The sequence below is a fragment of the Cydia fagiglandana genome, chromosome 4 (genome assembly GCF_963556715.1).
Source record: "Cydia fagiglandana chromosome 4, ilCydFagi1.1, whole genome shotgun sequence".
Taxonomy (NCBI): domain Eukaryota; kingdom Metazoa; phylum Arthropoda; class Insecta; order Lepidoptera; family Tortricidae; genus Cydia; species Cydia fagiglandana.
The window spans coordinates 8,363,819-8,384,915 of record NC_085935.1 but is presented as its reverse complement, the minus strand read 5'-3'; the positions used below and the strand labels follow the sequence as shown (position 1 = coordinate 8,384,915).

General features: G+C 43.4%; 1 protein-coding gene across 1 annotated transcript in view; it reads left to right on the top strand.

The window, feature by feature from the left end:
- Window positions 1-21,097, top strand: part of LOC134663591 (dedicator of cytokinesis protein 9) — a 91,820-nt gene that overhangs the window by 29,265 nt on the left and 41,458 nt on the right. Inside the window, exons 13-24 of the mRNA XM_063519997.1 lie at window positions 376-648; window positions 1,358-1,474; window positions 2,105-2,287; window positions 2,804-2,941; window positions 3,023-3,218; window positions 3,476-3,546; window positions 4,008-4,167; window positions 5,554-5,793; window positions 6,458-6,578; window positions 8,609-8,752; window positions 12,045-12,262; window positions 12,576-12,812. Coding sequence (XP_063376067.1) covers window positions 376-648; window positions 1,358-1,474; window positions 2,105-2,287; window positions 2,804-2,941; window positions 3,023-3,218; window positions 3,476-3,546; window positions 4,008-4,167; window positions 5,554-5,793; window positions 6,458-6,578; window positions 8,609-8,752; window positions 12,045-12,262; window positions 12,576-12,812 — 2,098 coding nt within the window. The remainder of the gene's footprint in view (window positions 1-375; window positions 649-1,357; window positions 1,475-2,104; window positions 2,288-2,803; window positions 2,942-3,022; window positions 3,219-3,475; window positions 3,547-4,007; window positions 4,168-5,553; window positions 5,794-6,457; window positions 6,579-8,608; window positions 8,753-12,044; window positions 12,263-12,575; window positions 12,813-21,097) is intronic.

Sequence of the window (21,097 nt, the reverse complement as noted above, 5' to 3'; positions counted from 1 at the left end):
TAAAGTTCCTCAAATTTTCAAACTCTAACATATGTGACCTGCCTTTGCAAATCCTAAGTTTAATAAAGGTCAGCACAATAAAAAGACGTGCTTTTATTTTTGGTGTATATTCGTGTTCCTTCGGGCCTATGAAGCAACCTATCGAACCTATCCTACCTATATATTGGTTTAATGTGACTATCGTCAAAACATTACACAGGAACATTACGATCTGCCTAATCTTACGATCGGCCGTCGACATATACATAGATCTCGTTGTCATGGGTAACTGTAGATATTTATTGCAAAGTTTTGTAACCGTACCTGTGCGTTTTATTTTTTAAAACGTTTTGTACTTAGTCGTTTCTACACTTTCTGACTAAACTGTTTTTACAGAACGCAGGCCCCGAAGTAATCTGGGTGGAAGGCGAAAAGCAACTCTTCCGCTGCCAACTGGTCCTAGACTCCACCGTAGCAACCCGTGACACACACCTACACAACTTGTTCGTGCAGGCGGAGCGACTGATCAAAACCAACTCGCCGCCGACGTCGCCGTCGCCTCCGCCCTGGAATGACGTCTGCAATGCTTTGAAAGCTGCGCATGCTATCAAACTGAGTGCGTTAGTAGCCTTCTTGCCGACGATATTAAACCAGCTCTTTGAATTGATGGTAAGTAATGCATAGTGTCTTAGCCTACTGCGTCTACATAATTTGTTCGTGCAAGCGGAGCTATTGATCAAAACCAAATCTCCGTCGCCTCCGTCCTGGAATGACGTCTGCAATGCTTTGAAAGCCTCGCATGCGATCAAACTGAGTGCGTTAGTGGCGTTTTTGCAGACGATATTGAACCAGCTGTTTGAATTGGTGGTAAGTAGTACATAGTGTCTTAGCCTACTGCATCTACATAATTTGTTCGTGCAAGCGGTGCTACTGATCAAAACCAAATCTCCTTCGCCTCCGCCTTGGGATGACGTCTGCAATGCTTTGAAAGCTGCGCATGCTATCAAATTGAGTGCGTTAGTTCTTGCCGAGGATATTGAACCAGTTCTTTGAGTTGATGGTAAGTGATAAAAGGTTATACAAGTATGTTAACAGAAACAGTCCGTTAATTTCTATGGTTGTTATGTTGAGTTGGACAGAATAACAGTCCGACATCCCGAAGAGTACTGTTATGTTACCTTATCTATTTTATATTAGCTATCTGTGTCATTTTACTACTATCTGGTGGTGAATTTCTAACAGAAAAGTATCATCTTTCCAAATGCCAAATTTTATACAAAATCTGCTCAGCAGTTTAGCTGTGAAGAATAACAGATGGACGGTCAGGGTTATTTTTGGATTTATAATAAGCATTTATATGTACGGATTTCTGTTTCAGACGGTGGAAAAAAGTTACACACAAGATATGGGCTATCAAATCGTGAAGTTGATTGTGCATTTTGTGCATATGATCCATGATTACGGGCGGAAAGACTTGCTGGATAGCTATGTCAAGGTAAGTTTATAATTGTTTACTTACATTTAGTTTCCATTACTGTACGTATTTATTATTGCATGATAAAAAAAAACAATTTACTAAGAACTAAGCTGGAAGACTGCTTTTTAACTGACAATGTCTAAACCATTTGGCAATTTGAACAATAACAAACATTTCTTTTGTACTTTTGCTATCTTCGTGATGTTTTAATGAAAATGGTGGTATTAACGTCTCAAATTGATAAAAACCCAACCGTACCCAAAAGGTAAAAATGGGACCCTATTACTAAGACTCCGCTGTCCGTCCGTCCGTCAGTCCGTCCGTCCGTCTGTCTGTCTGTCACCGGCTGTAACTAATGAAGAACCGTGATATCTAGACAGTTGAAATTTTCACATATGATGTATTTCTGTTGCCGCTATGACAACAAATACTAAAAACATCATTATTATTATTATTTGGAGCCTGTCGTGTCCCACTGCTGGGCAAAGGCCAAAAACATCATAAAATAAATATTTAAGTGGCCCCACTTAAACTCCCATACAACAAACGTGATATTTTTTGCCGTTTTCTGCGTAATGGTACGGTACCTTCGTGCGCGAATCCGACTCGCACTTGCCCGGTTTTTTATAATACTGTACTCCCTTACAGTACGTGTTCAACTGCGTCGAGTTCAAACTGCACACGGTACTGACGGCGCCACTGTACATGTTCGTGGACCCGAACCAGCAAGACTTCCTGCTGGGCCACAAGTTCATGCAGTACTCCGGTTTCTTCTTCGATATCATCATCAAGAGCATGGCGCAATATCTTATCAACACTGGAAGGATTAAGGTTAGTCCCACATTCATAATTAAACATTGGTAACTGTCTCACAACTGTGTCTTTCAAGGCCGAATGTCTGTAAATCTACTAATGAGATAAATACAAACATAACTGTCTTATTGGATCTTTATAAGTGCTTGACAAAATGAAAAATCGAGGTATTGAAATATAGAAAGAAGAATGGAACGAACTATAAATGAATGAAATCAGATAGACGGGAAGACATAAGTTGGAGAATAAATAACACTGATAGTATATATACTCGGTCAAGCAAATCTTGTCAGTAGAAAAAGGCGCGAATTTCAAATTTTCTATGGGATGATAACCCTTCGCGCCTACATTTTTAATATTTGCCGCCTTTTTCTACTGGCAAGATTAGCTTGAGCAACTTTATATGACTCTCGTCATCATCGAATATGAAGAGTTTTTGTCACCCGGCTTAGAGTTTGCCCTACACCTAGCAATCTTTGATGATAATAATAAAGTGCTTAGTTATGTTCTTATGAGTTATTCTTATATTTACAGATGTCTCGAAACGAAAGATTTCACGCTGATCTCTTGGACAACATTGAAAAATTGGTCACAACCGTTGAGCCATCATACATCCTGCAACAGCCCTTGCAGACTCATATATTTAACAAAAATCTTGCCTTATTTCTTAAGGTATCTATTGAAATCGCACCTTATTATATCTCAGTAGAGTTCACATTTCATCGTAAATAAAAAAAATATTTTACCTTTCAGTCTTGCCTGTCGTTTATGGATCGCGGCTTCGTGTTCCGCCAAGTCAAAAGATACCTAGACAAGTTCAAAGCGTGCGAGCCTAAAGCGCTGTTCGAGTTTAAATTCACGTTCCTCCAAACGATATGTTCGCACGAACACTATGTGCCGTTCAACTTGCCATTGCACTCAAACAAGCTGGGAAAAGATATGGATGAAGGTAAAATATATTGTTGTCTGTTAAGTCGGTTTACGGACGATAATTTTGCGTGATAACGTCATAAGAAAACGCGTGGCCGTAACGTTACCATGGAGATCTGTCCACAACGTGACACGTTTTCGTGCATGCTACCGGTGTTCATCGATTTATCGAAGACGTTATCACGACAAAAAGAATAACAACTAAATTCAAACGTCTTTTTATCCGTAGGATATTTTTGTAACAGGAATTACTAAGTTTTGTAACATTTGTTTCAGACCCAGCAAAGTTAAAACTGTCAGAAGAATTTATTATGAGGCATTTTCTGTCAGGAGTATTACTCAAACAAGTAAGCATCCGTTACAATTATATGCACACTATCGATTCCCTTCGATAATTGTAGCTGCCCAATGCAACACTTAATTTATTTTTAGAATACCTAGCAGGGGAAGTATGCTTGTAAAGACTTACCCCCTCATTCATAAATGCGCTACAAGCTTTCAATTAGCTAATAATCGCTTGTCTTTATCTGTCATTTTGACGTATGTATTTGTAAGAAAGGGATAAAACATAATTTAACTAAATCAGGCCCGTAAAGTGTTACGAATGACTGTTAACATTTCAACTGCTTGATTTTTCATATTTCGATTCACACATTATCATCATCATCATCATCTCAGCCTTACGACGTCCACTGCTGAACATAGGCCTCCCCCTTGGACCTCCATTCGTACATTATTCACACATTAAGTTTCATGAAAATATATCACGGAATACAGTTTCCGTGTTTTATTTAAAAAAACGTTTCAGGTGGAGCAATCCCTCCGAGAGGCGCCTCAAAAACGGCGCACGGCCCTGGGCGTGCTTCGCGCCTTACTCACTAAGCACGAGCACGACGACCGCTACCGGTCGCGGCAGTGCCGCGCGCGCCTCGCGCAACTATACGCGCCCTGGCTCACTGTCGTCCGAGGTCAGTTGTCACTTGTGTCCATAGACTATAGTTCGTTTTTTTTAGCATTAGAAAGAACTTGCAAGAAGGTAAGCGATCTTGACATGTCTTTTAATTGAAAAATGCTTTTTAAAAATCAGTAACTATTGCTTATGAAAGCAGAAGAATATAAATGATCGTATTAGATTCATAATTGTTACATATTTGCCGTAACTTTTTAAAATGTGTTTTTCAATTAAAAGACACATCAAGATTGTTTACCTTTTTTCTAATGCTAAAAAAACGAGGTATGGGAATCCTCTAGGCCGAGTTTATGTAGAGCAATTATTTCATGCAACCGATGATGCCAAAAATGCGGGGGTGCGCGGGACGAGGTGAGCGAAGTCCCGTGCCGTGATTGGTCCGTTCAAAGACACGGACGTCACACAAAGACACTTTCGACTCGAACATGGAGTAAAGTTACCGTATGCGTGGCAGAGGGGGTAGCGCGACTATGCTAAGTCTGGAGGATGTTTTGTCTGTGCTTGTGTCCTAGTGTGCATGCGTAGATGGGCATTTTCATTTTAACTTGTACTTAAACCTAAGAACCTAAACTTTTCGACGCCAATGACGGACATATCCGCACCGTAAGTCGTATGTCAAAGACAGATGAATCCGTCACAGACCAAATAGTAAGATAGACCTACGTGCATATGCACAAAGTTCAATTTCAGTTTTGACATTTCGGTGACGTGGCGTCCGAGTGACAGCTTTTGTGTTAGACAGGGCGTCGAAAAGGTTAAAGCGCGGCTTAAGTCGTGTCTCAGTAACATCTAACTGTCACTTTCCTGAGCAAATGTATAGGGTTTGACATTGACCGTCAGTTTTATGACGCTTGCTAACCGGCCGTTAACGCATTCACTGCCAGGAGGCGTGGCCTAGGAACAAACTTGTATGAAGGTGGACGCACATGTGCGTCGGGGGCAGTGAATGTGTTAATGTTACGCAGTTAAATGAAAATGCCCATATGGGGATTTCTCGCTCTTTCTCTGGGGTTGGGTAATTCCCGCCAGCAGCATCAGACATGGCCCACGGTACTAGGTGTGCTTAGATAATGGCAATGCTCTCTGTGCTAGATCATTCGAAATCAACTTGACTTTAGTATATTGCATGTTTAGATCATTATTGATAGTAGTTCCACCAAAAGGCGCTCTGATGTTGCGCATGAACCCTAGGTGTACTTCTCTCTCTCTCTCTCTCTCTTAAAGCTTTTTATTAGGAATGATAGCTCTTATTCTAAATACATAAATAGATTTATTCTGATTAGTGTAGATCACGTCTCATATTCATGAATTACAACTAGAGAAATCATGTTCCTATTTTACCTGTTTAATTTTATTTGCTTCATCAATACTTTCTCCATTATAGACAACGCCCACCGCCTAGTAACCAAAACTCTAGCCAGTCCAGTATTAGAAAATGGCCATGACAAAGTCGACGGAGACGCGACCGTCAACCCAATCATCAACAACGCGAGTAAAGACGTTGCTTCAGCGAGTAGTACGCCTCGAAGAAACCGTCTCACTCTACACTTTGACCACACGCCAGTAAGGAATTCTGCACATTTCAAAGATCCGCCGGTCGTGCAAATTAACAGTTACGGCAAAGGTTAGTAACTTACTATGTTTCTAACTCCTTTGTTGCTTGCTACACTTGTTTGTCTTCAAATGTTTATGTAAAATGGTTTTGGAAATGTCTCCCTGTTTCTAAGTTTCTAACGCACACTGTCAGTGTCACAATTCTGAGTAAATATTTACATATACACATGTATCCTTTATGGAATAGTCAATCTTTTGCGCGACGGTTGCAGCAGCGAGCGAGAGTGAGAATATGAACAAGAGGATGGTGCTGTCTCACTCAGACGAATTCTCATATCCTAGAGCCCAAGGTCCTACCTTTAGTACTTATTCAGTTCGATGAAATTTAAATCATATTCAATTGGAACAGAGTCGCATATCTTAGGTTTCGTTCAATTTTCAAATAAAGCCAGAATCAACTCTATTCCCTGCACCAAAGGTTCAAACTTCAGTGGCGAATTCTGGAAGTTTCATTTGTATGGAATGGCCTTAGGAGGCTATATCGTTCGCCGCTGCCCCTTCGTGACCCTTAACCTTTTGAACGTGAAAGTTGCCTAAAGTTGTCATGAGACTGGAATTGAGCAAAGCTATAAACGTTTCTATTTATTTCGATATTCCACTTGACGGTCAAAGGGTTAATTCAAGTACGTTTACATCACCGTATAAGCTATCTAGTATGCACTTGTGTGTTGTAGATAACGCAAACAATGCGTCACAAAGCTCTCTAGAGTCCGTGTCGACCATGTCGGGCGGAGACTCGCTCCCCAGGAACGCCGGCCGGTTGGACTTGAGCGATATCGGGGATCAAGTCAATAGGTAACCACAATAACCAGGGATCGAAAATTCGGATGCTTTTATACCTAAACTTCGGCCTCAGTACCTACACCGCGTTGTTGTTGAGTAGTATGGAGGCGGACTCAATTTAATTTTGCTAATAAATTTACCGGGATTTCCCGGAATACCCGCAATTAGGATACATATACACATACGAATTAAAGTATTTAAATACCATATTTCAGCTGTTTCTTTTTACAAAATACGTGGTATGCGGTAATTTTTTTGTTACACCCTGTTTGTAGTTAAAACTGTTTACCAACATGTAGGTATGTTAACAAAATCGCTGAAAATAATCATAAACTAAATATTTTGACAATTATCACTATTTCGTGATGTTTTATACGATCCCAGAATCCCGGAACTTAATTAAAATAATATTTTTAAGAAGCCGACTCCATACTTGCTGAGCTTTCTCTCTCTCCCGGGAATTTGCTAAGTTTAGGTATAAAAGCATCCGACTTTCCGATCCCTGACAATAACACACATTCGAAACTGCCAAACATTTAGTCCTCTCGAAACATAGGCACGGTTCACTGCGCAAACCAACTGCCTACAATTTCCTTCGTGGTTTACTATCGCGTAACGAAGCCACGTTTCTGCACTTTCGGGCTTAATACTAAAAAACCGGGCAAGTGCGAGTCGGACTCGCGCACGAAGGGTTCCGTACCATAATGAAAAAAAAAACGGTCAACCATCCAAGTACCGACCACGCCCGACGTTGCTTAACTTTGGTCAAAAATCACGTTTGTTGTATGGAAGCCCCATTTAAATCTTTATTTTATTCTGTTTTTAGTATTTGTTGTTATAGCGGCAACAGAAATACATCATCTGTGAAAATTTCAACTGTCTAGCTATCACGGTTCGTGAGATACAGCCTGGTGACAGACGGACGGACGGACGGACAGCGAAGTCTTAGTAATAGGGTCCCGTTTTACCTTTTGGGTACGGAACCCTAAAAAAGAAATGCAACATAAATAGTTGGCAGATACGGCGTGGGTTGCATGCGTTGTGTGTTGTTAACAACAGATAGGAGTAAATGTTTGGCACAGTACCTACACACCAGAATTCACGGTTGCGGCGAAATTTCTCTTGTACAAATATTTATAATAACGTAACTATTAGCAAAGAGATATGTAAATTCGTATAAGATGAATAAAGTCTAAGGAAAAATCGTGCCTCGGAAATCAAGAAAATGTCATTCTCGGATAGATGCCGCACACACCTTTTGCCTATCCTCGGCTAGATGGCGTGACGACACCGTTTCATATTTAACAATTTTAACACATAGATATTAGTGAATTAACACGGATCAAAATAATATAAAAATAATAAAATCATTTATCCATAGGAATTTTTGTGATAATTTTATGCGTATTTTTTTTTTAGTTTTAGTCGTGTGTCGATAGATGGCAGTAAATTTACTGTGACTACAAAATTTACTATGACAGGACCCCTCTATACTATCTATTATTTTTGCTATTAGCTTAGAATCGCTGGATACAAATATGTATGCAGGGGTGCTAAGCTAGTAGCTTTGCCGACTGTACATACGTGCATCCTTCATATGTATAACTTGAGTTGTGACTGATTAGAAAAAAATGGTACTGTAAGAATTATTGGCGTCCTTAGACGATTCATCGCGTTTTTCCGCAGCCGCCTTTAACACAACATCGAAAAACAGTAACTCAATTTGTAAGCCTTATTGCAACGATATGAGATCTACCAATCGCTAGTGTGTATTATACATAGTTGTTACTTATAGATCTTGCAATTTAAGACGTGAAACGAACGATAACTGAATGAAATTGGAAAACACATACAAGGAAAGCACTTACATTCGTACGTAAAATGGCGCTGAACGGTTTCATTTCACATTCGTGTCTATAAACGACGTGTTGTGTTGTTTAAGAAACCACCTCTTACGTTGCGATATCTATAGTACCTACATCAAGCTGAATTAAACCTTACGTCCACCTGCTAAAGTGTGTATTCGTCCTGTGTGTGTCCAGATTTGGTGTGATGTCCGCGGAGGAGGTGCGCGATGTGCTTTTGTGTTTCCTGTTTGTGTTGAAGTACCTAGACGAGGAGAGGCTCGTGGAGTGGTGGAAGACGCATACCACGGCGCAGCAGCAAGCGTTTTTCAATGTTTTAGAGTAAGTTATGTGTATCACTTATGTGTCTTATGGTAACATTCCATTTTAGACCAGTCAAATCTTACAAAAAAATCTCCTAAAAAAACAATGCGTGATGTAGTTCTATATTTTTTTTTATATTGTTTGGAGTCCTTGGAGGAATGTGAAACTATGTTTTGCAAGCAAAAAAAAGTTGTGCTCCCTGCGTAATTTGCAAAAAACTGCAAAAATTTCGGAGTTTTTTCAGTTTTTGCACTTTTATTAAAAAGCTATGGGTTTTTGGTCAAAACTTGCTATGTAACGCTAAAAGAACATTAAATTTGGAACAATTTGAGCCCATGTATAGCGCCGCACGTTAAATAGTTCATGAGATATGGAACTTTAAAAGAAGGGTATTTTTTTCCTTAGAATGAAATTTTTAGTTTTTCCTATATTTCAGGACAAATATCGGCACAACCGCTCATGCTATCAGATATATTGCGATAAATAAAGTTGTAGCATATTTAATTACCTTTCATTTAAGTGCAAGAAAGGGTCAGTAAGTTCTACAGTTCTCTAGTTATCGTAAAAAAATGAAATTGCTATAATGAGGAAGGCAACTAATGTATTGTTTTAAGGCATTGTCCAAATCCGTACAAAAGGCAGTACCATCGTCGAGAATGCCATCTACGATTAACTTTTACCGGCCTTCTCGGATAGCAGCAGAGCGATGTTAGAGATCAACCATTTTTAAAATGCACTCCCTTTTAAGCACTTCAATCATTCAGTAATGAAATCAAGATACAAACTGTAGATTGACTTGCTTTTAAGCTCCACTTTTTGGTCTTAGCCATTGATTGTAGTCCACGATACCGATTCTTATTTAAGAATTAGTTCTGGTTTTGATCTTGTTTTTATACGACCTTGAAGACAGTTCACGGTGATTGGTGTGGTGTTGGCGAAACGCACCAGAATCACTGGAAGTTGTGTCATTAGATATCTAGCTGTCGCTTTTTGGCGCTCTTGAGTGTACTGTGAGTCGTGTTAATCCAAGATCACGATAATATCCTAACCACAACAAATTGATACATCAGAATCAGCTACCATTACCCACGCTAAGTATATGTTTGTGCTATAGGCATGGATATGACTCAGTCTTGTCAAGTTACCAGTATATTATAACTTCTTCAGTGGTTTACCGTATTTACACGGAATATTGCAAATAATGCAAATTCTTTTCCAATGTCTGTTAAGGCTAAATGTATGTGGAGCTACTGCTCAGTGAGTTGTCAATCCACGGGTTGTAACTATAAATAACTATTTCAGTGTTAACTGTACAAATGAATTTATTGTCTGGACCAATTAAAAATAAAAATAATTGGACTAATTTGTTAATAGAAAATACGGCAAATACATATTGAAGTTTTTGAGTTACAAATTGGATATTTAAGTAGGTACCTATATGTGTAATTCGTAACCAAATATATCTCAATGTTAACATGATTAACTAATTATGCTAAAAGAATATCTCATTGCTAGAAAGTAACAAATGTATGCAATCTACCCGGCTTGGCAGATCATGCATCATGTTAACACACACTTATCTATACCTTACTGAATAAAAATGAGTACATACTACGTGTTTCGTTTAGTTCTTCTTCTATTCCCGATTTGGTTTGTCAATCTATACACCTTTGTATGTAGTTAAGACTCTTAGTAATAGGATATTACTGGTTAAAATCCGTAGATTATAACACAAACGTATACCTAGAGTAGGTAATGGTAGCCGATTCTGATGTATCCATTTGTTGTGGTTATATTCGATACAGGATATTATCGTGATCTTGTATTAACACGACTCACAGTACAGCCAAGAGCACTAAAAAGCGACAACTAGATATCTATTGACACGACTATCCGTGATTCCGGTGCGTTTCGTCAACACCACGCCAATCACCGTGAACTATCGTCAAGGTCGTATCAAAACAAGATCAAAACCAGAACTAATTCTTAAATAAGAATCGGCATCGTGGACTACAATCAATGGCTAAGACCAAAAAGTGGAGCCTAAAAACAAGCCAAACTACAGTTTGTATCTTGATTTCATTACCTACTGAATGAATGAAGTGCTTAAGAGGGGAGTGCATTTTAAAAATGGTTGATCTCTAACATCGCTCTGCTGCTATCCGAGAAGGCCGGTAAAACTTAATCGTAGATGGCATTCTCGACGATGGTACTGCCTTTTGTACGGATTTTGACAATGCCTTAAAAACAATACATTAGTTGCCTTCCTCATTATAGCAATTTCATTTTTTTACGATAACTAGAGAACTGTAGAACTTATTGACCCTTTCTTGCACTTAAATGAAAGGTAATTAAATTTGCTACAACTTTATTTATCGCAATATATCTCATAGCATGAGCGGTTGTGCCGATATTTGTCCTGAAATATAGGAAAAACTAAAAATTTCATCCTAAGGAAAAAAATACCCTTTTTTTAAAGTTCCATATCTCATGAACTATTTAACATGCGGCGCTGTACATGGGCTTAAATTGTTCCAAATTTAATGTTCTTTTAACGTTACATAGCAAGTTATGACCAAAAACGCAAAGCTTTTTAATAAAAGTGCAAAAACTGAAAAAACTCCGAAATTTTTGCAGTTTTTTGCAAATTACGCAGGGAGCACAACTTTTTTTTGCTTGCAAAACATAGTCTCACATTCCTCCAATGACTATAAACAATATATAAAAAATACAGAACTACATCACGCAATGTTTTTTTATTGTAAGATTTGACCGCTCTATTTCTAACCGCAGCTGCACTACCGGTACTGAACCCGTCGCTGTCATTGTCAATTTCCATAGTAAAATTGACAGTAGTGTAGCTGTCGTTGGAAATGGAATGTTATCCTTAGAGTTAGTTTATAGAAAGCATACACGCATAGATTTGCCCGTTAAATCTTCCTAAACTTCGAAAACTCGTGCTTCACGGGTAAAACTGCTAACATGCTCCCATTGAATATATGATTAACGTACTTGGATATTTTTTTTATCAAGTAGAAACGTCTGTGAAGATACGATACTACATTTTAATTAAAGGTAAAATGAAAAAAAAATCACCTCAAGCAGGATTGGAGTCTCCTGAGGGAGTTATAGTTTTTTTTTAATCCATAACTCCCATGGGAACAACATAGACAAAGGTCGTTCAGTACACCCGTATGAAATAAGATCCTTTTCGAAAAAGTGTGATGAAAATATACTTACTAATCCGCAACAAATTGATATGTTCTTTTCTTCCTGTGATATAACTTTGATAAAAACTTTTTCTTTATAGAATATGCGCAGAACAATTCCAGTACATCGGCCGCAAGCGCATCCTGTCCGAACTAAAGGCGACCACACCCGACTGCAACGGCAAGCCGAAGCCGCTCAAAGCTAGAACGTTACCTGCTAGGATGAGCCCACCGGACTTCTCGAAGGAACCGCCTATTATCGTCGAGAAGAATAATACGGTGAATAGGGAGAATCTCGCTACAGCAACCGTTACCTCTGGTAAGAATTAGGTGCTTGTAGTCTAATGTTCGTAGTGTATGTATAGAGTAAACTGTACGGTAATCCGAAACCGCTCAAAGCTCGAACGTCGCCCAGTAAGGCCGTAACACACTGTCGCACCCATAAGTGAGAGCGAGAAACAGATACCTCTTTCTCGCTCTCACTTATGGGTGCGACGCACCAAGGTCGGGGTGCGGTGCGATAGTGTGTTGTTACCACTTTTAGTATTGTCAATCGGCTTGAAGTCATCTATAACTTTTTTAAATGTAGTACTAGATTTCCTCAGACCAATGGTATTTATTTTCCCCTACAGAGTTAGAAACCATAGCCGATCACGCCGTAGTATCCGCCGGTTGCCTAGCCACCGAGGTCGGCCTCACCATAATCGACCGCACCTGTCTCTTCACGAAGAACCTGGGCGCGGCCGAAGGCGCCGCGGCCCGGCCTTACTTGAGACTCCTACAGTTCCCTCAGAGCGAAACGCTTTATAAGCACCTGTTTGCTGCCTTGAGAGCTTATATCAATCAATTCTCGGAGACACTGTTTGAAGGTAAGATATAACCTCGTTTTTTCTTAGTATTCAACACATTTCTAGACAATCCTTGGAATTCGGTTTCACCATAATCGGCCACACCTGCCTCTTCAAGAAGAACGTGAGGCTACTGCAGTGCCCTCAGAGCGAAACGCTTTATAAACACCTGTTTGCTGCCTTGAGAGCTTATATCAATCAATTCTCGGAGACTCTGTTTGAAGGTAAGAAATAACCTCTATTTTTCTTAGTATTCAACACATTTCTAGACAATCTTTGAAAGTCGGTCTCACCATAATCGGCCACACCTGCCTCTTCAAGAAGAACGTGAGGCTACTGCAGTTCCCTCAGAGCGAAACGCTTTATAAACACCTGTTTGCTGCCTTGAGAGCTTATATCAATCAATTCTCGGAGACTCTGTTTGAAGGTAAGAAATAACCTCTATTTTTCTTAGTATTCAACACATTTCTAGACAATCTTTGAAAGTCGGTCTCACCATAATCGGCCACACCTGCCTCTTCAAGAAGAACGTTAGGCTACTGCAGTTCCCTCAGAGCGAAACGCTTTATAAACACCTGTTTGCTGCCTTGAGAGCTTATATCAATCAATTCTCGGAGACTCTGTTAACAAACCTCTATTTTTCTTAGTATTCAACACATTTCTAGACAATCTTTGAAAGTCGGTTTCACCATAATCGGCCATACTTGCTGCCTCTTCAAGAGCCTGAGGCTACTACAGTTCCCTTCTTGCAAGGAGCACTATAAATGATTTTGTAACAAGCATAAAAGTGACTCGCTCGGAAGGAATAAACTGGTCGTGAACCATTTGAAGTTCTCAATATAATGCAAGCTTAGGTAAATACCTCGGGTCTCTTAAAACGCGCCTTTTTTAATTTTCTGCAACGGTTGCCTAGAACTCTGCAGATTCGCCCCTCAGAATGTGGTCCTTGTGTGTAAATTCTTATCAACAAGATAGCAGTTAAAGTCTATTTCAATAGAACTTGCTAACTATGTAAACAAACCGCCATATTGAAATTGTCTCTGAATGATCAATTTACTAGTGATAGGCAAGACTCCTACTTACTACTTTACTAATGTCAAAACATATCGAATAATAAAATACCAAAAGTAAAAAACGAGTATTTACTTATTTTTAATTTGTTTAGTCAGGATCAGAAGGCAAATTAGTACTTAAGAATGATGTATTGATGTATTTTATAACCGTGGCGGTAGGTACAGAGCGTGGGTTGGGTAGTGTGTAGCGGGTTTATATTACAAACTTTAGTCACAACACTACCCATCATAGACAATTGTAGAATTTAAAAGAAACAAAACCGCCATTCCATCAGGTCCTAATAACCTAACTTATGAGACCATTTTAAACTTTTAATTGAATATCCAAGATACAGTTACATATTTATGTATTTTACGGAACGGACCGTTTCAATAGTGTATATGTGTATGGTTTCAATTAGAGATGCAACGGATAGTTGTTTGGCCGGATACCGGATACCGGATATCCGGCCTGGACCCTGGCCGAATATCCGGTATCCGGCCGCCGGATATTCGGCCGGCGGAACTATACCTACATTTCGGTTTTTCAGGGGCGCATTCTGCAGGATTCACCTGTTTCCTAGTAAACGTTCGCGCGGACTTATTTCTAGGGTCGAAATGAGTGCGCGTGCAAGTCAGTGGAATGATTAAATTATTTTAAAATAATAAACAAGTACGATTTTGACCGTGTCTGTTTCTTAAATCCAATTTGTTTACTCCGAAATCAAGCAATGCTACTATCCGGTATCCGGCCGGATAGCAGGTCACTATCCGGTATCCGGCCGGATGGTAAAATAATGGCCGGATAGGCCGGATACCGGATAGTAACCGGATATCCGGTGCATCTCTAGTTTCAATGGTATTTGATGAGTTGGTGTGAAAATTCAAAGAGAAACAGTGATAAAACAGGGTGGCCACTTTCTGGAAAACCGGGAAAAGTCAGGGAATTTCGCTAAACATGGAAAAGTCAGGGAATTGTCAGGGAAATTTAATGGAGGTCAGGGAATAAAAATTGTCTCTGTATGTACATAATATAAGTACATAATAAAAATAATATTAATTTACCATCTGCAAACATTATATAATATACAAATTTTACCTTCCAATAAAATTATTATTATGTTTCCTATCCACATCGGATATCTTCATTGAGAGAGTAACGCGATCGTTGACCAATGATGCCGCTAGCGTCTATGTAGTCGCTCCGCCCCACGCCGTGACGTAGTTCCGCTTCCACTTCCTGCGAACCGTTGCTCGCTCCCCGCTACTCGCCACCGCCATGTCATTGTTGAGGAGAAGTACCGTCGGCATAAAAGTAGCCTAGAAGCCTGCAGGAAGGCATTACTCAGATATCCGATGTGGATAGGAAACATAATAATAATTTTATTGGAAGGTAAAATTTGTATATTATGTGTTCCGTACTCCACATCGGATATCTTCATTGAGACCTGTTTATTATCTCCTGGTGGCGAGTTAGCGGGCGCGCAAGCGATAGGGCTACACCTACTGTCATAGAACTCAGAGAAAGAATAAATATGTATACACCATATTGCAACCCATGAAATCACAGTGACTCCTTATAATGTGAATTACAGGAAATTGAGAATTGAAACTGTAATCTCAGGTTCGAATCTGACGTTAAACTGGTTTAAGAGGATTCTCATTCGAAATCGCATCCGATCCGCAGAATCTCGGCGAGTCATGTTCCCAATTAACATTTTAAGCGAAAATATCGCTAAGTGAATAGCTTTCCAGCCAATTTAGTTCTTAAGTACATCGTGGATCGAAAGCAATCGTAGGCGAGGCCGGCTTGGATGAGACTGTGGCTGAAAGAAATAAGCGAAGTGTCCCCTAACATTTTGTGTAATTCTCGCAAGGTGACGTACCCAGACTACCTACTTATACTGGGTCTATACTTTATTCCGGAGCTTCTAAGAGTCCAGTCGGTAAGACACGTTATCTGGTTTAGAGCCGAATTTCGGACACAAAATAATAGCGTTAAAGTTATCTATGTAATTGCCCGGGCTACAGTGTAGTAGAGTAAGGTCATTGACCCTGCGGCCTGATGCTAACAGCAAAAGTGCGGCAGCTATTCTATCGTACTTCTTCTAACGTACCTAACGTTGTAGGGCTATTTAAATTAGGGCAAGTAGATGTCTCGCGTCCCAAGCTGGTGCTTTGGGAGGCGCTGGTCTCGCTATTAATGGCGTTGGAAGAAGGCATAGTGTCCGATAGTGGTTCATACACAGCACTTGTGAGAGGCTTATGAACGAATATCGTTCTGAAAGCTAACATGGATAATAGAAATAGACGTCTGAGATAGCTCGCTACTTCACTGGATAGAGGTACCTGGCAGTTGATCTTATTTTTGATGCACCATAAAGACCGTTTCTACATTGTGGCCGTACATGCAGCCTAGACAAGGGGACGATCTAGGGGCTCCCGTTACTGTTTTCTATACAAACACAGTACCGGAATCGGGAATATCCGGTTGTTCCATATTAGTGAGACAGTGACAGTTGCGTTTCGTTCGCTACGTAGCGTTAGACCTTGGCATGTTATATGCATGCGCCAGTCACGCCAGTAGCGGACGTCACTCCTGATCCCGCCAGCTCGGTGTTGGAGCGTCCTATCTGACAGGAGCTACGCCTCATTCTTAAGGTCGTTGACTCGTAAGGGAGGGCGGTCTGACGTTGTGTTCACTAGGACCGCCAGTAAATTGCAAGCTTACCACAGCTACTTTAAGACTCCTTATCACGCCGTCGCAGTACACAGACTAGGCTGGGAGGTGGAGACATCCATGCCAAGTCTCACAGGCAGCTGTCAAAGGTCGTGGTAGCAGTTCAATGAGTCTGTTAAGAAATACCGTGGCACAGTGCGAGGGCTCTCGAAAGCGGAGGCCGGCCAACAAGGCGCCTGTCAGGCGAAGACAGTCTCGGCGGCTGCTGGGCGCAGCTGCCACTCGGGCGCGCAGTGACTTCTTGATAAACCGTCGCCCTCGGGGGTTGTACCGACCTGGCAAGTAGCAAGCAACCAGCGCGACCTGTAGACGATCTGCTGGCATCAGCAGTTTTTGCGACAACCGTAGTAACGGAAGGGATGTAGTGTCGCCGTCGTTTTATGTATACTGTACCGGTGCGGTTGTATGTTTACACTTCTGTCGTCAGCGCTGCAGATGCGGCCCGTTAACGGTTACTCTTCGCTGAGAGGGCCTTACCTCGTACATTGTCTACCAATATTGGAGATTGTAACGGACTGCTTGCATAAGATGAGGAAGAAAGTGGTGCGAGGCTTTCGGCAGCTCCGTGTTGCTGGGGACTGCGAAGGCTTCACCTTCCTCCATGAACTAAAGTTTGCGAATTTGAGACTGAACAGAAGGCATTGAGTCTCATTTCTGCGAGAAACTCTGCAGCAAGGCAGGCCTGTATGTCGCGAAAAAGAAAACTTTCAATCGGTGTGTTGTGCCGCGTGTCCCACGTGATGTCTAGGAGCGTGATGGTCTAATTCGCTTTATCCGAAGAGACACCCTATATCGAGTTAGTATAGGGCATCGAGTTAATAGCATGCTTTTAAGGAAATCGAACTGATGAAATCAAGTCTAAAATCGATTTTGGCGCTTTGCGTAACAAAACTGTTTCGATAAAGTTGAATACAGACAGATGTAAACTGCTGGAGTCCTCCTGGCCCCTTTCTCTTAGCACCGGAAACTCAAGCTTGTTCAGGCGCAGCGGGTTTATTTGTCCCATTTTGTTTATTATGGCTTTTCGCACGAGTTCGTCTTTGTAAGACGGAACTTAAGCTGGAGAGCGCGAGCAAGCAGAGATAATTATGTGAAGTCTGCAGACCTTTTCGATGCCTTTCACCTCGGTTTCGAGCGGTCGCACAGGGCCTTGTCGCTAGCTGTTCTCCGGTTGGACCACTCCATGGCCTCGAGAAGTCGTAGGAATTTCGAAGCGACACAGCGAAGTCGATCAGCACCTTTATGAAACCCGGGAACACGACGTATTTTCCTCTGAGTATCGACATATCTTACCGCTTTCAACTCCGGGCAGTCGAGCCGCGCTAGGACGGGGCTCTTTACGACCTTGTCTGCCGTCGCCGGAGGATTCTTTAACCGAAACCAAGAGTTTAGCGGTCTGTTCGTGCTGTACCATACCATACCTATACCTGCACCATAGCTATAGGCGCCTGCGTACCTCAATGGAACCATGTGGACAGGACAAAACTGATACTGTGGCGCCCAGCGAGCAAGGGACGACATCGTCGTAGTTGCAGCATCGGTGGACAGCATCGGCGTGATTGTGGCAACCGCCGCCGCTCGGGAGGCGCCGGTGCGTGAAGCTAGGGGCGCCATCGTGGCGGCCGGCTCGGGGGGGGGGGGGGGGGGGCACCGGTGCCTGAGGCCGGGCGGCTCATGGCGGCCGCCACTGGTTCGGGAAGCGCTGGTGCGTGAGGCGAGGACCCATAGTGGCGGCCCGCTCTAGAAGCGTTGTCGCGTGAGGCGGGCGGCTCTATCGTGGCGGCCGCCGCCACCGGCTCGGGAGGCGCCGGTGCGTGCGGCGAGAGGCGCCATCGTGGCGGCCAGCTCGGGAGGCACCGGTGCATGAGGCGGTCGCCGTCTGGCTGGCTGGTCTGGGAGGCACTGCTGTGAGGCGAGAGGCGCCATCGTGGCGGCCAGCTCGAGAGGCGCCAGTGCGCAGGTGGTGGTGCCATCGTGGCGGGCGGCATCATCGTGGCGGGCAGCGCCATTGTGGCAGTCGCCGCCGCCGCGTCGATGCGTAATGCGAGAGGCGCCATCGTGGCGGCCAGCTCGGGGGGCAGGCGGCGTCATCGAGCGGGCGGCGCCATCATGGCGGCCACCGTCGCCAGGCTCAGGTGCGAGAGGCGCCGTCGTGGCGGCCAGCTCGACAGGCGCCGGTGCGCGTGACGGACGTTACCGGCACGGGAGGCGCCGATGGCTAGGCTCGTAGCTGCACGCATCATCACGGCGACGCTGTTGCCCTCGGCGGTGCCATCGTGGTGGCCACCACCGGCGCGTAGGTCACCAGCGACGTCATGACGGGCGGCAACCAACGCGGCGATCGTCGCTGTACTCGTAGCATTTCCACTGCTTACACGTAACTTACCTTCCTTCCGCTCGAGCAGTCGGGACGCAGAAGCGGTCCGCCTTCACCTTGGCGCGATCCACCCGCGATGCGCCCGCAGCTGCAGGAGCGGGCGTGTGACGTCTCGCAGAGCCACGCGGATCTCTCGGAGTCCCGCTGGACTGGAAGCGTCCGCACCGCAACTGCAGCAATAGGAGCGGGCGTCTCGCGGACTGGAGGCGTCCGCACCGTGACTGCAGCAACAGGAGCGGGCGTGTGACGTCTCTCGGAGTCCCGCGGACTGGAGGCGTCCGCACCGCGACTGCAGCAACAGGAGCGGGCGTGTGACGCCTCTCGGAGTCCCGCGGACTGGAGGCGTCCGCACCGCGACTGCAGCAACAGGAGCGGGCGTGTGACGTCTCTCGGAGTCCCGCGGACTGGAGGCGTCCGCACCGCGACTGCAGCAACAGGAGCGGGCGTGTGACGTCTCTCGGGGTCCCGCGGACTGGAGGCGTCCGCACCGCGACTGCAGCAACAGGAGCGGGCGTGTGACGTCTCGCCGAGTCCTGCGGACTGGAGGCGTCCACCGTGGCCCGCAGCGTCGCGGTGTCTCGGAGTCACCTTGGACGGCAGCAGAAGACGCGGCGCGCGCGGGCGGGGGCGGGCGCCGGGCCCGCGCCCCCGCGCCGGGGGACGGGGCGCCCCGGTCGCGCCGCAACTAACAACACGAGGTACTCCCAGGCTCCTGCCTGAGAACCCTCCGCGAGTGTCGAAGTAACTTCTGAACGCCAATAAAATTAGAATATCTTAAACTGGCTCACCGGATGGTTCGAGACAATCCAAACCTCCTTATCGGCGAAGCGCGGCACCCGACAGCGGCGCGCGCAGGCCGTCCGCCGCCGCGCCACCCGGGCGCCGCCGCCGCCGCCGCAGGCACGATGACCGCGCGTTCCCTCTCCGATGCGGAGCGACTTGTTACCACTTGTTAACAAAAACCACTGACGCACTTCCTACTTCGATCTCGAAAATGCGAGTTAACGGTAACGATTTTAGCAGCATGGAATGTGAAAATTAATTTAGCAAGAAAAAAGTGGGTAGAATCGAAAAGCACCGTTCGATGACTTCGATCGCGAGACCGCCAAAAGACTAATAGTGGCGATCTCTGCCATATCTCACTATTTAATCGACCGAGCTTTGGATCGGAAATGTTAAAGCACCATGCTGCAAAAATATACGCAAAAAATATTTGCGGACCATCGGTCAAGACGGTCGACGAAACAATGTCATGGCGGTGGCGAGTAGCGGGGAGCGAGCAACGGTTCGCAGGAAGTGGAAGCGGAACTACGTCACGGCGTGGGGCGGAGCGACTACATAGACGCTAGCGGCATCATTGGTCAACGATCGCGTTACTCTCTCAATGAAGATATCCGATGTGGAGTACGGAACACATAATAATCTACACTTTTATGAAAATATGAACAGCACTGGCCAAACATTTGGTATCATTTGTGCACATTGACCTGTCAATTTAGTTCGCGATTTTCTGGAGGCGACCTTACTATAATTAGTCTAACGCATTCACTGCCAGGGGGCGTGGCCTAGGAACAAACTTGTATGACGGTGGACGCACATTTGCGTCGGGGGCAGTGAATGCGCTAACCTGTTCACTTTAAAAAAACCGCAAACGATGTAAAGGTTAGCCGTTTGGCACACGCATACTAGAGGTCAAAACAAAATGTTTGACCCGCTGTCCCTAAAAATATTTCCCTTAGGAGGGGAGTTTTGTATGGGAAAGAAAATATTTTTTTTTTCAGAAATCTATCGTGTGTGGTATCATATGAAAGAGATTTTTGATGCGATTCTAAAAATATACCACATCATTACATTTCAGCCATTTTTTTTTAATTAAAACAAAAATAATTTACAAAACATACCAAGTTTGGCCTTCTCCAGAACCCAGATACGATATGGCTGATTTTTTTTTTGTACAATATACCACAAATGATAAGCGATATCCTCATATAGCTCAATAGTGGGACCGGATTTTTGCACGAATAGTTTTGATAATTCTAAAGTTGAAAAAGTGATACTTATCTGATATAGGACATATTTTTAAGCATATATGCTATATATGATGAAAAGTTAGAACGAGCGTTAGATATAAATTAGG